Source organism: Crocodylus porosus, unplaced genomic scaffold (genome assembly GCF_001723895.1).
Source record: "Crocodylus porosus isolate Cpor-Errol unplaced genomic scaffold, CroPor_comp1, whole genome shotgun sequence".
NCBI lineage: Eukaryota > Metazoa > Chordata > Crocodylia > Crocodylidae > Crocodylus > Crocodylus porosus.
Window position 1 is genome coordinate 2,022,446 of NW_017728925.1, and position 15,068 is coordinate 2,037,513.

At 42.4% G+C, this 15,068-nt stretch overlaps 1 protein-coding gene across 1 annotated transcript; it reads right to left on the reverse strand.

Annotated features, from left to right (window-relative positions):
• Nucleotides 1-3,166: 3,166 nt before the first annotated feature.
• On the reverse strand, nucleotides 3,167-14,373 carry ZMYND19 (zinc finger MYND-type containing 19). The gene is made up of 5 exons (XM_019540527.1): nucleotides 14,112-14,373; nucleotides 12,581-12,687; nucleotides 6,467-6,607; nucleotides 5,387-5,567; nucleotides 3,167-3,874 (listed from the first exon to the last, which is right to left on the reverse strand). The coding sequence occupies exons 1-5, from the start codon at nucleotides 14,187-14,189 to the stop codon at nucleotides 3,731-3,733; spliced, it is 651 nt and encodes a 216-aa protein (XP_019396072.1). The 5' UTR covers nucleotides 14,190-14,373; the 3' UTR covers nucleotides 3,167-3,730.
• Between the last annotated feature and the right edge of the window lie 695 nt (nucleotides 14,374-15,068).

A 15,068-nucleotide genomic window follows, 5' to 3' on the forward strand; every position in this document is an offset into this window, starting at 1 on the left:
CATCCGTGCACCTGCAGGGATGTGCCTTTCTTCACAGGCCCCAGCATGACTGGAAGTCTCCCTCAAACTCTTTCTGAACAGCAGGAGCTCCTGGGGAGCTGGACTCATGGCCATGAAGGAGGTGCAGGTGAGGGAGGCCAGACTCCTTTACCAGTTGTTGGTATGAAAACCTTAGGCTGGTTGGAAGGGGTCAGAGAATCCCTTGGTTCTAGTCAAGTACATGGCGTGGCCCAGAAAATTCCCTACCATGTCCTTCTAGAAGTAAGAATCACTTCGTCTCCTGCTTCACTCATCTCAAGTGAGTCCTGAAGGAGACTGCTCCCCATCCCTCAGTGCTCTTCATCATGCTTTGCCCCACAAACCTCCCTCAGCTGCTTCTAGTGTACTACCAGAGTTGCCTGCCTGAAAACCAGTTGCTTCCTTCTGAACTGCACCCTGCAAATAACCTCACACACTCATTCTTTGCACTGTCCATGCTAGGTTTTATTTATGGCCATCCCCTTTCCAGAGACTGCCAACATCTATACACTCAAAATTATGCAACAAGCAAAGCGGGGGCCCTACAGACAAAACCTGATTTATTCCCAGAGCAGGTCAATCTGCTCCACGCAAGTTTCTACAGGAATTCACCTCATTCTAATTTTCCAGGCTTGCTTTGCAAACTAATTATTTTAATATAGAATTTAAAAAAATAATAAACCCACCACATTCTCTTATGTGGTATCATGTTGATGCTTACAAGGGGTCATGAGTGAGGGTAAAAATCTCAAGTCACTGCACGTACTTCTGTTAACAGAGTGGCAAACAGCAGTATGGTGTCATCTCTATGACCCACCTGAAGAAACAGGTCACTTTGGAAGTTATTTGGTAATAGCAAAGTAATGATGACACCCAAAAATCTGGGTTCCATAATCAATAAGGAATGGTCCAGTCTAGTGGGCAGTCTTCTGCTGCTTCTCCCTAGACAGGGCAGCTCCTGCCCAATCCCCTTTAACTGGTCTCTTCCTTGTGTTATCTCTTCCCCCACGCTGGCATTTTTTACCAGCCATCACTTGTTTTCTCATGTTTTCCCCACTGTAATCCCTGCCAAAAAAAAAAAAAATTACTAGAGCCTTGTCCTACTATGGCCCAAAATAAAATCCACACTGCACAGCACAATCTTCATTGGTGCCCTCATCAAAATAGACCAGAGCTAAAAACTCAATGCCTTTACTTTTCAACTCCCTCCTACTACTGGGGCTTCCCAATTCCTCTCTCCACACCACCACTTGAAAAGTTTAATTTTATTTAAATACCTCCCTCTCCTGTTTAGAAAGGCTTCAATCACTATGTGCCCCTAGTACTCCCACTTTTTCAATTTGTTTCTCATCACTTAACTTTGATCTTCATCTTTTATCTAAATACTATTAGGGACAAACCATGAAAGGAGCAGCAATCTATGCTCAGCTTGTTTTTCTTTAAACCAAAGCCTCTCAGTACAAATGTTGGGAAGTTTAGCTTAATGAACGTTGCTTTGCTCTCCTGCTGCTGCAGCAGAGTTTTAAGTACCCTCAGGGCAGGCAGCATATAGGCAGTGATCTGTACAGCTAGCATAGTGAAATGTTTGTGTATGGTTGTGCTATGAAAAAAAAACAGCATGATTTTAAATAAGCTACTAGTTAGCAAAACAAGCCAAAAAAAGGGTGGAAGCATGAACTCAAGCAAAACAATTATTGCACTATGCCTCCATCTGCTAGTTTAATTTAAAACTCATTTGCTGCTTTTACAACGGACCTGTAAAAGGCATGAACAGGTTGGACCATCTTGCTTCTTGATGCAGGAAGGTGTCTAAAGTCTTGTTTGTACAGGAAAATACTACCATCAAAAGCTAAAGTGTGAATTTCATGTGTGTAGACATTTATCCTGTATAAAGGGCTTTTCAGGTTTATGCTTGCATTGCTCTTGAGAAAAACAGCATGTAGAGGAAGACAGCGCTATAACTACACTGACATAACTGGCAAAATTTTCCAGAGGAAACGCTGAAAAAGGTACCTTTACATCTCAAATCCAGATTAGGTCTATGGTTTTCTGGCAGAGAAGAGGTAGAGTTAAATCAGACTGAAGTGACTAATTTTCAGGTCTTTTAGAACTTTGCTTTTTGCACAAATGCTTGCAAAAAAAATTCCTTGTTAAACAATTACTACCCTACCCCTTCTATTACAGGCCAAGTTGAAAAAAAAGCCCACATGTACTGCACATTAGTAAATAATGCATTTAGTATTTAAAAAAGCTGTCACAATATTTTAAGGGGAAAAAAATTGTGTGAGTGTTAAAAAAATATCAGTGCTTCATGTTGCATCTTAAAGAATAATAGGGACCCAAACTTGTTTTCAGGTGAAAATGAAATTTGCCTTCCACATTATGTGATTACGTTTAACTACATAAGAATTGAAAGAATTGGGGGGGGGGGGGGGGAAGGATTTTCAGATTAAATGACATGTTTGTCTCTTCAAAGAAAAAAAGTCACCCAAAACTACCAGTACATCTACCAAATTGTTTCAGACACCCCTACAGTATCAGCCTAGACACTGCAATAGCAGGTGGCCATGTGGGCCACAGGAGCATATCCACAAGCACAACTGAAATACCTGAGCTCTCTTGCATCCCATTTTTCTTTTTTTTTTAATTCCGTAGATGACAGAGCAAGAATAATTTAGCTTCCTGCATAAAGCATGGTCTCTACTATTTTTTTTCCAAAGCAACTAGAAAAACTAGCTCTGCCTTTCTAGTGTTCTGGATTTTCCAGAGAGTTCTGACAGCTTCAAAGTGGAGGATCAGTTAAGGCATCTCACCTCAGCTCCAGAGCAATGGCCTTGAACTTGGCTCCACACTTGAAAAGTCTGCCTTGCATTCAACCCAACTGTGAACGAGTTGCAAACCCTTGCTTGCAAATACCTGCTCATGTACAAAGTGGGTACAAGGCAGCCAGATCATCAAGATACCACATGCTTGTGCACCAACTACCTACACAAGCTGGTGCATCTTATTCACACTAGTCTGACAAGCCATCTAGCCCCAGCTGGATCCTTGACCTTGTAAGCGGAAATAATGTCAGGGAGACCAAGTGTTATAAGAACTTTGAAAGCGGTTGGAAGGGAACACGAGAAAACTACAGAGCAGACAACAATTCATTCCAACCTTTACTTTGTTTGTTTGTTTTTTTAAATGTAACTTCCATGCAGAGTTCTCCAGAGTAACTGCTGATGTCTGAGCCTGTCTCCTGGCCTGGCACAGCCACATATACTTTTAGCCACATGGGAGAAAAAGCTTTTGCTACATGACAGTTAATTTTTTTTTTCTTTTTTTTTTTTCTTTTTTCTTTTTTCCTTTTAGGCCAACAATGTGTTCTCATCTGAACATTACAGTAAATGAGTCCTATCGAGAATTTCTAACAAAAACTGTACATGAGTTTACAAACATATTAACATATAAATAATGAGAAGCTTCCTGCCTGGAGCTCCACAGTAGTCTTTTTGCTTGAGAATACAATACTGGAAGGGAAGAGGTGATCCCTTTCCACAGCACCAGTTAGGCTGGCTTAGTCCAGTCAGCTGTTCTGCTCAAGCATCACAGGGTTTTTTTCTTCTTCAGTGCCTCTGGCTTCAATAAAAAGTCTGTCATTACTGTGCAAAAGCAAGAGCCCAATGCCTTTGAAAAGGAATCCTGCTGCTGAGAGGCCTATGCTGCCAGGTCATCGTTCCGGTCCCAGCTCTTGCTGGAAAGTTCGTTTCTTCTCCCGGCAGTGCTTCTTGTGAGCAGGCCAGTCTTTCTGCTGGCACTGAGACCCACAGTACCTGGCTACCTGGCATCGGCCACATATGTTGAATTCACGTAACTAGAAAGAACACAGAACAGAAGTTAATAAATCTGTTCAGAGGCAAGACGGCATTCCCCAAGAAGCCTGACACTCAACACACTCTACCACAAACCTATCAGTCTTTGGGGAATGCAAATATTCCAGCAACTAGATTCATTACATCAAGAGCTATGCTGCAAAAAGAACCAAAATACCATGTTAACAACTTTAATGGAACTGAGAACACTCAACAGTTTCCCTCTGGTTGTTTTGTTTTGACAGTACTCATGTTCTGCTGCACAGCGATCTGTGTTAAACTGAGTGTCTACAGACAAGAAGAGTTATGGAGTGCTGCACAAGCTCAACCCTTGCTGAACTGATGGCCAGCCAGAGGGCTTTGTAACATGGAGCACAAGAGAGGCAAGGGGAAGACATCCCTTTCCGGAAGGTAGGACGTAATACACATACATAAAGCAAATACAAGAACCTTAAGCCTTTGTTTAAATCCTCTCAAATAAGCACCTTAATCTGCACTGCTTGGTCTCCAAGCCTTACTCAGCATTCATCCATGAACAAGGCTATCTGCTTTCCCAAGACAAAGGCACAGCCCCTTGCCCCGTCTCAATCAAGCCAGCACATGGCTTAGTCTCAATTTCCTGCAGCAGAAGTACTGGGATCACATCATTTTCCCTCCCCAAATTGTGCAACACAGGCTACCTATCATCATCTTCATAGCAGCTGCCAGCCTTGCCAGTGCTCGACTCCCCTGTACAGCTCAAATTCTCCCTTATGAGGAAGAAAGGCTAAATTAATCTCAGAACTAGTTGCCTCCGTGCCATCCCTTTCACATCTTGCCAGCTATGGCAGATGGACTTCCCTGCAGTCCTCACCACTTGAAATAGTCCTTGTTTCTCCTGCACATAGGATTGATGGAATATTGAAATATTCCATCTGTATGAAGACTTATACCAGAGATTCTCTACAAAGGGAACAGCAAGGCAGCCTGGGGTGCCTTGAGATCCTTTCATGGGATGCCAAGCAATACTAACACTGTTAGATGTGCAAACCTGATTCACAAGGTGAACCCAGAGATTTCAAACAGAAATCCAAAGTGTTAAAAACAGTCTGACCTGCTATAATCTTTCTGAGTTATTTTCAAAAGAAAAATTGCTCTACTATTTTTCTGTAGCCCAAAACCTGAGAAAAATTTTCCAAAGGGTGCAAGTCTAAAAAGCTTGAGAATCACTGGCTTATAAAAATGAATGCAGTATATACCAACTAGTCAGAGTAGCAACCCTGCAGAGGCAGAGAAACAGCTGTTAGGGAATTTAAGGACAGCAGTGAGATTATGAGATTCATTTCAACCAATTAAAAAAAATGTTTCCATCAGGTTAGAACAGAAAGTTTCCTCCTACAGAAGCACAGGTGAAATGCATTAGCATAGACCTGAGCATGCAAAGTACTTCAAGTTCTACTACAGGGAGCAATCTTTGGTTACAGGTATGGCGATCCCAATGGTCACTCGCTACTTCCACTTTATTTTGAACATACCTGTTTTTCTATCATTGTGCAGGGGGGGTAGTGGCATTCATAGTATGTGCATGAGTTCTCCTCTTCCTCCACAACATCCCCATTAGCGTTGTAATACCGTGTTACATTCAATACAGGAAACTGCTCTTCAATGGGATCTGTGGGAAGTTGCTGAATCGCCAACCAGTACAGACTTTGTTCCCTTTAATAAAAAACAAATATAAGGATAGTCCATAAGCTTATGAACTGATGTGTGTGGAAATTAATACCAGCTCCATTTGTAAAGCTGGCAGTTTATACAGAATCGCATTCTAGTTCAGTCAGCCTGTGCATACTTTTATAAACGACTTCTTTTCAGGACTTTTTTTTCAGCTTGCATACAAAGAGCTACTGCCAAGAAACATTTACATCAAACAAGCTTATTTTGGTATAAAATTGCCTCAAAAACTTTAGGTTGTTTTTCTGGTTTGAACTTCCCAATTTTCTTGATTGTGAAAACATTTGCCAATCACTGCAATGCACTTGGTCTTCTCAAAGGAAGTTTAAGACTAACAGTGCTCAAGTACTGTGATGAGATTTCCTCAAGGTCTGAAATGGAACTTTTCAGTACCCAGCACATGTATTTTGTATTGTGGTGCACAAAGAATTATGCCAGCTGCTGTAATGGCATAGTGAGATAGCTGCCTGCCTGGATGAATTTCCTATTCGAAGAGACAAAGAACAGATACAGGAGGGATCTTATATGCACTGTCATGGTAACAAGGGGTTCTACTTTGCATACAAACCATGCTAGCTGTAGGTCACAAAAAAGGAAACCAAGAAACAGAAAGAACCTAAGCAGCCGCAATGCCAGGTCAAACAGCTAAGTGGCAAAACTACTATTTTTTTAAAAGCACACAAAACTATTAGGAGGCAGCAAGTGAATGTAAAAGGGATTTCTTGGAGAAATGGCTGCCTGCAAATACAGGGGACCAGCCTCAACAGTCCAGGAAGCCCTTTCCAGTCTTGCATTCCTAAAATGGTTCCCAGTTATTTGATGACAAAAGCTTATCCCTGAGCTCTAATACACCTTTCATCAGTAAGTGACAAATGCTTATGTACCTTTGTTTACTAGAAATATCTTCAGCTTTGGGTTTCCATCCCCATGGGACTAAGCGCAGATTGTCCAGTCGGTTATCCACTGTCACGGAATTCAGATGCACCACCTGAAATCCTGGTGCAATCCCTCCCCTGTGCCGTTCCCTGCAAGAAATGAAAGTATGCAGTCTGTCTTTAGCAACAGGTCCCCATGATCAGAAACAAATAATAGAGATATCCCAAACAACTGGTTGCCTAAAGTCTTTCATCTAGTCACTCTATAACCAAGTGAGGACCTGCACACAGACCGCGGCTTTATACTCATCATGACACACCAGACAGAAAAGGGCATAAGTGAATACTAACTGGGGAGGTGGAATGCAGATTTTTTTTTGAAGTATTTCTGTTTCAGTACAGACTGCCCACATGGCTATTTAGTCCTCTGGGGCAGATGCTTTGTTTACTACTATTAGGCCCGTGTAGATTCATACTCGGCATCTATGTGCAGTTCAACAGTTGGACCTCCACTAGGAAGCCTCCAGGTTAGGCAGACAGTACAAACTAAATGCTTCACTAGCAACCAGCCAGCATCATTGTTAAAGAGTCATTTGTATCCAAGACATCATTATTAACCATACAGACTTTTTTGAGGGCTGATTCTTAGCATGTAGCACGTCCTACTTAATATGCCTTGATCTGTATTTTCTTCCCATTTCCTCTTATTCTCTCTTTAACCGTCTCCATGTCCCTCCAGCTATTCCATAGTTGCTCCTTTCATCCTCCTTGTTTTTACCAATGCCACATTTTTCTCTTCCCTATTCCAAGCTTGTCTCTCATATCCAGTCATCCCCATCCTAAATGATAGTTCCCCATCTTAGATTTTACAGGGAACTGGGTCGTACTATGCTTTGCAATGTGCCAAGTACTTTAACAGAAAGAAAACAAACACAAAAGGGTAGGAGACAGGCCTGGTGTCCTTGCCTATGTAGTTTGCCTGACATTTCCCATTATAAGATTCCATTTGCAGTTGCTTATACCTTTGCTTAAATGTAACTGCATGACCTAGTTTTCCTTGCTGAGAAGCTGCCTCAGGCAGAATGGTTTTTTTTAAATTTCAGCCTAAACGGTTCAGTCATTGTCAAGAACAGCTAGGGAATAATGTTGTGCCCATGTTAAAAAAAAAAAAAAAAAATCCAAGTGTTGTATAAACAACCCATGCTGTGAAGCAGGACTTTAGCAGAGGGTGGCCATTGTGTCAGGGATGTGGCCTTTTGCTTTCTCTGTGAAAATCTGCTTAAGTTTGTCCAAGTCTCAAAAAAAGACAATTTGATATGTTCAGGGACTTGTTAGAGCTTAGCAGGTACTGCTTCCAAGCAGGCTCCAGCCTGTCTAAGCTAGCATCACAGAGACTGCACATACTTCATCCCCCCAGAGCAACCAACACCAGCACTACAGGGACAAAGATGAGCTTTTCCTATAATGCTTTATGCACCAGGGAAGACTAGCAGCAGGGAATCAACCTCTCCAATACTTCAAAGATCCTCCCACTCAGGCTCATCACTGGCACCCAAGCAGCATGGAAAAAGCCATATGATTTGGATTCACAAGGAACAAAAACTGAACCAGGTGAAGAAAGAGAGACTGCAAGGAAGATTCTGGCCAGACAGACTGGAACGGAAGAAGACATTCTCCTCCTCTACCTGGAACCAACTGGAAGTTAGAGGAAGAGATAGGACAAGAAACCAACACTGGGAGTCAGAAGGGGAAGCAGAGGATTAAGCTAGGAAGAAGTTGGTAGAGAGAAGCATAGATCAGACACAGAGATACTACAAAATGAGAAATGTAATTGTAAGTTAGCTTTAAAAACTCTAAGAAATTGCTCAGATGAGCTTGCATACTCCAGCCCCCCAGCTCACATTAAAGCCACATTGTAAAGTCAGACAAAGGTAGGGAATGACAGAATTAATGCTGCAAGAACGGCTATACATCAGACTCCTTGTGTGCACATATCAGTATCTCTCTTTAACTGTATGATGATCACCTACTACATTTTGCACAGGCTGGGTCTCATGAAGCACACAGAATGGACCAGGTGTGGAAATAAATGAGGACTGCATAATGAAGTTACTGTCTACAGGACCCTTGCCTAATTTCTTGGAGAAATTGGAAAAAGCAAGAGAATGGCAAGGTAGAGAAGAGAGAAATCTCATGGTCCAAGCGGAATACTGCCGTGTTGCACTAGGCAACCAAACTTTTCATATAAGGTAATTAACCGCATTTTCTTCGCCATTTCTGTGCAGTGTGAAAACTCAGGGCTGTTTGTAAAGTGCTGAGTGATTACAACTGCAACTGCAGCCAATGGGAGCTGTGTCTGAATAAATTAAATGCCAAGTACTCTAAAAAAAAAAAAAAATCAGGTCCCAAGTGTCTCATTGGCATCCAAAGATTAGTGGATTTTTTTTTTTAAACTTCAATTTTTCAATGCCTCCATTCCCTTCTTGTTAGCGGAGGATAACACAAAATTTATGCTTGAGAAACCCTCAGATAAGAGTGAAGACCACTACAGTAAATAAAGCCCATGACATCCAAAATCTGTCTTCAAAGCAGAGTTTCGGTAGAACATAAGTAAGGCCTAAAACTGAATGTTACACAGCAGGGCTAAAACACTGAAGATGTTAATACTGGGTGCCTTCCAATCAATACACTGAATGAGTCAAGAAGACTGGTGCAGGGTACGGGGGACCACGATCACGTAATTAAAGATGCATCATATTGCACACGCACAACTGAGCCAAATTAAGCTTGCACAGATGCCAGTGCAACTTATTTTCTCAGTACTTCCTAATTTTTAGTGCCTGACATTGCAGGCTTAATTATGTTCTTTCAACATCATGTTTAGTGTTTAACAGAAGCTCACATCCAGAGACCTTTCCCATGGGCATGCAAATCAGGAATGAGAGACAGCACCATCTCTGAAGCAGGCTGTAGAACAGGAACAGTATGAGCAGACTGGAGAAGGAGCTGTGGAGCAGCTAACTATTTGGTACCTGACTTTTCTCTGATACCCCTCCATTTCAGGCTGTCTGTGCCTTCACAATGAAGGCAAAGGCGTCAGCCTCACCTAAGGTACAAGTTCCAGGACATACAAGGCAGTATGTAGTCTTCAGATAACCTTGCAGGTTCTAGATTCACCTACAGTAAAACCTGCTGACTACAAACACACTTTGCTGTCCTGTAGTATTCTACAGCACCTGTTGCAACCTAGTTACTTTAAATCAAAAAGACCATGTGCCCATCTCCTGATCACAAATAAATTAGATTAACTAGGCTCCTGTATGCAAGATAACAAAGAAGGTAGTACATGGAAAGAAAATTAACATTCTATGGACAGCCTAACTAGGTGGACATACAAACTCTACTTTGAGGAGAGAGTAGGCTCCGTAAAAGCATGGAACAGGACTACCAGAATATAGGGTAGGAAACTTACTGCACATGCTACAAAAGGCACTGACAGCATAAGATTGTGTGCAGTTTATATTGCTGTCTCCAATCCTAAGTAAGTGTTGCAGCTCCCTCTCCCTAGTCTCTATTGAAAAGCAGTTTGCTACCTTTGCTACGCACTGGAAGCAGCTGCTAGCTCCCCGTGCTGAAAGTTTGCTGCATGCAAAACTAGTTGCACGAGTTGAACTAAAAGCTGCAGTGTTAAAAACCGTGTAGTTAACTGGTACCAACTGCTGTGTAAATACTTACTGTGGCTGAGCTCAAATCAGTGGTGCATCAGTAACAATCAGGCAGACAGGCTTAGTTTGATTTCTGTGCGAACTGGCTTGCTACAGAAAGTGCCAAATAACTCCAGCCTCACACTGTTTTATCACTTGCTACAGTTCAGGCTTTCAGCTTTGGCTTACACACAAAGTAAAGTCCAGGGAAGCCACTGGATGCTACGGTGGACAGCAGGCTTTTGCAATTCCCTCCTACATTTAGTTCACAGCACACAAGAGCATTAGCTTCACCTCCCACTTCGAGGAAGGGCACAATGCCAGGCGAAGCCCAATATTGAAAACATGGCATGTCTTTGTTCTTAGCCAGCTCTGCATTCATGCAAGTAAAGCTGAGTGACAATGGAGCATCAATGACTAGGGTAGGAAACCCAAGAATAGAGTGGCCCCAGCCAGACAGTACTTGCAGTCATTATGACTGAAGAACCTGGTAGGGGGGTCAGGAAAGCAAAGAACATCCTATGAAGTGAAAGACCATCATAATTCACACCCTGAAGAAGGTCAAGATAAGGCTAAACAGACAACCTAAGTTCTGGCACATCTTAAACCGACTATTTGACTTAGCAAAATTAATGCAACCATTCTGTTCTATTAACATGGCTTTGGATGTTTAATATGAAATACTACATTCACTGTAGCTGGAAATCCTTTAATGCTGGACACCAATTCATTTACAAGACATGATTTTAAAGATCCATTATATTTTAAATGATTCAGTGGAAATCATAAGCATTATTTTCAGTTGTAAAGGGAATGAATGGGGTGTTTAAAATATGAACAGCAGGACCACCAATATCTACAGAGCCTTTGACAGTCAACTGAACAAAAGCTAGATCCTTTGACAGGATTATTAATGCTAATTATGGAGTTTAAATATTAGTGTATTAGGTTTGTGTTCACTATCATAGACAATGTGAATTAGCAAGCAAATGTGCACCAAAATATTCCCAAATGTTTTGTTTTTCCATTTAACGCACTTATCCCTACAATAAGATTAGGCAACACTGCTAGAGGAGCTAAGTGTAAAATGTGTAGGCTCTATGATTCATACCTGCAAGGTGCAGCATGTTAAAACATTAAGCCTCACCCCAAGTTGTATGGGGATTTGGCCAGAAAACTCATTTAAGTACTGGACGTTGTCATTTGACGGCATAATTCACAGAAATTACTAGAAAACAAGATCCCAAAAAGTTAATTTCGCAAAAGACGGGACTTTCAATAATTAAGACAGAATCTATTTCAGCAGTGTCTCAATAGCTACTTTTCACTATAAACTCTACTTCTAGTCCCAAATGATAAGCCTGAAAGGAACCAAGATGGATACAGGCAGCTACCTAAGAGAAGTATTGTTTATATCAGCAATTGATTTAACTATATTCTTTAGCCAGAACTCACATGATTATCCAAAGCAATGATTCTAATTCAGTTATTCAGTAGAATGGAAAAGTTAAAGTTAGTGGCAAACAAAGCTCCACTGAATTTAAACAGGGAGCTCAACCTTTATTATCCTTTCCCATCATTTAGAACAGGGATTGTCAACCAGGGGTACTTGAAAAGGCCCTAGGGGATATGCACAGGCAACCAGCGGAAGCTTGCATGCATCAGCTAAAATCACCCTGCATTCAGCCATGCACCCCTCCCACCACTCTGCATTCAACCACTGGGGGTACACTGCTCCAAAAAGATTGAAAACCCCTGATTTAGAAGACTGGGCAAGAAAAAATTACTTGGGTGTCACAACTGGCAGGTGTTAGCTTTTGTCCATAATTTACGGTAGCGATTTCTGAATTAAACTGTTTGCCTAGATTATACCCAGCTACAATACAACTAGCTTCCCCAGCAGCAGTAACATTTTTAGAGACACATGAGGCTTGCTCTTTACTGGGTCTTATCACAACAAGACCTTACAGTACCCTCTGCATTAGGTTCATAATGTATTTTGCACCCAGTCTACCTCAGGACAGGACAGAAATACAATGGGCCTGGACACAGCATTTCCACCAGTGTAAAGGAGCAGAAACACAATGCAAATCTTTATACTAATATACCTAGAATCTAGTGTCAAGTTAGCTCAGGAAAAGACAGCAGTAAGAATACACTGCCATAGGTTTCATGCATCCACTATTATCCCAGAATAGCTATTTGCTCAGTATACACAGGTTACATGACAGGCTTGCCCCCCCTGCCTGGCAATGAGATGCTCTAAGAGCACCCATTGCAAATACTACCCCTTGAGTAACTGTCTGCTCTAAATCCCAGTGCAATCTGCATCAGTGTATACATTCTGCCTCCAGATCTTACAAACAAATATCAGATAGCATAAGTACAGGTTGAAAGCTACAAACTGCCCAATACCTACCATAGTAACTCATGCAGTAGTCGCCCAGATCCCCTTCCTCGGTTTTTGTCAAATGCATAAGCAAATATTTTAGCACCATTTCCATCAGCATCTACCTCCATCCGAGCCTGGGGAGAAGGAAAGAGTGTTCTGTGACTGAGGGCATCCAACTGTAAGCAGCAGCATGGAAAGTGCCATCTGGGATTTGGGAGACAGGAAAACACCAAGACCCAACAATGTCTGCCCCCAGCAACTGCAGGAAATCTATCACATCGGAGGTGATCTTAACGGGATTTAAGTTAAGTGGCTATTTAGTACCTCCCTTAGGCAAGGACCACAAGGTTATACTGTGTGATGACTGGGGGTGACAAAAGGGGGATGTGCAGTACAAGAAAGTCACTTAAGCAAACAAGAATGATAATCCAGCAGCTAGGACACGAGTCTACAGTCTACTCCCTGCTCTGCACTAGATTTCACATGTAGCCAGTCTCTCTAAGCCTCACACCCACTCTGTAAAGCAGCAATAATAACACTTCCTTACTCCATAGCAGTGTTGAGAGAGTAAACATACTGGAAACTGATGTCTGAGGCTATGGTACTAGGACATTATTTATGTACTTTTAAAAGACAAATATCCACCATGGAGTGGATACCTTAGTTGCTTCAGAATCTAGCACTTTTACCTGCAGCACCATAACAACAACTAATGAGATTGGGAAAGTGGAAAAATAATGAAGCACAAACTTCATTATATTACTGTAGTACTGAAGAACCCCAGTCAGAGGCCAAGGCCACATTGGTAGGCACTGTTCAAGCAGAACAAGGTGAGCCTTTCTTAATAAAGAACTAAGGGATTTTTTTTTTTAAATCAAGATAACCCCTCCAATGATAGATCCAGATGGATCTAGTTTGACACCATTAAGCAGACCTGGATTGAAAATAGTTCTCTGGCCCCATGAAAATTTAAGGTTGAGACATTCCCCCACCTCAAATCAATAAGAAAAGTTAGTTTCAAATTTGAGACTTTGAAATCCGAAAATATTAAAATTAGACCGAGCAAAAATTTTATTTTGGTAATTCCAAAGTGTCTGGGCTTCAGCCTTTTATTTTTACACTTTATTTTCCCTTTGTTTTCCATAAATAAGTAACTTTTCATTTTGAATCCCTCCAAGTTTCCATTTTTACCACCTGGAAAGATTTCTCTCTCAAATTTCTTTCAAAATGTGAAAATTATTGAAGCCAGCCCTTTCCTAGAAATTATCTGTTCCAACAAATAAGATTAAAACAAAAAAAAGTCTATTCAACAATTTCCAATAAACTTGTCTTTTAAGGACAGTTAAACTAGTTTGTAACCATCCCAGAGACCGCTTCAAGTGATTTAGGCATGGAACTATCCATCTGCCTCAGCACGCAGCTGAGAAGGACTATTCAACCGTTGTGTCGACGTACGATTTGATGGCACAAGTCTAATCAGAATATAGCTACCATACATTAGATCAGACGATACAGGAGTTGTTTGTTTCATTTTAAAAAGGGAGCTTAGATTTCTCACCTCAAAAGAGTAACTTTCCACTAATGGGATGTCTTGTTCATCTATGAGCGTATACTTTGTCTGAAATATATCAAACATATTAAGAGCAGTTAAGAAAAGCTGCAATGTTTTAAAATATCCAAAGTCAAACCTGAAGTGATTCTACAACAAACTGAACTTGAAATACTTTAGCAGAGTAAGCAAGCAGCACTGATACAACCAGGTCCTGATAAGATAACTTTGCCACCCAGTTTACACACGCACAGATTTGTAGCTATAGGCATCACGTAATAATGTAGTTCCGCACAGGAACGGACGGACAAAACACGCAGACCCCCAGCACACTGCAGACAACACCCAGCAGGACAGTGAACACTTTTAAGGTCACCAGTGAGACAACAAACTATTCAGTCCTTCCAGGATCTGGAAGGGACAAGCCCCCAGAGCAGGTCTCGGGTTGAGAGCAGCCACTGACAGCTCAGGGAGGGAGAATCCCGTCTCGTTGCTAGAGCCCACACAACACCTTGCAAAGAGCCAGCTCTAAATCCCATATGCTCTCTCACCATCACTCCAGGCCTCCCTTCCCTGATGCTGTTTGGGGAGGAGAACAGAGTAGTAGGTTAAGCCCATATCAACTGCCTCATGCTTCTGGAGACTGCACGTGCGTGGGCAGCACCCGCGTGTCCCTATGCTACCAGGAAAGCCCGAAACCAGCCTGGCGTGGCCCATCTGCCCCACGTCCCCGGGCACGCCCGGGTAGCCTCCATCGCAGGTGCGCGTGGGCGCCGGCCAGACAGGAGCGCGCGCTGCAGCAGGCCCGCGGCTCTGGGCACGACCCGGCAGGGCAACCCCCGGTCCCCGGCTGGGCTGCCGGCACACCCGCCCAGGGGACGCCGGGAAGCGAAGTGACGGACTCGGCGGCGGCTCCAGCGAGGCCCGCGCGGGGAGGAGCGGGGTGGGGCGGCGGCCTGCCCCGGG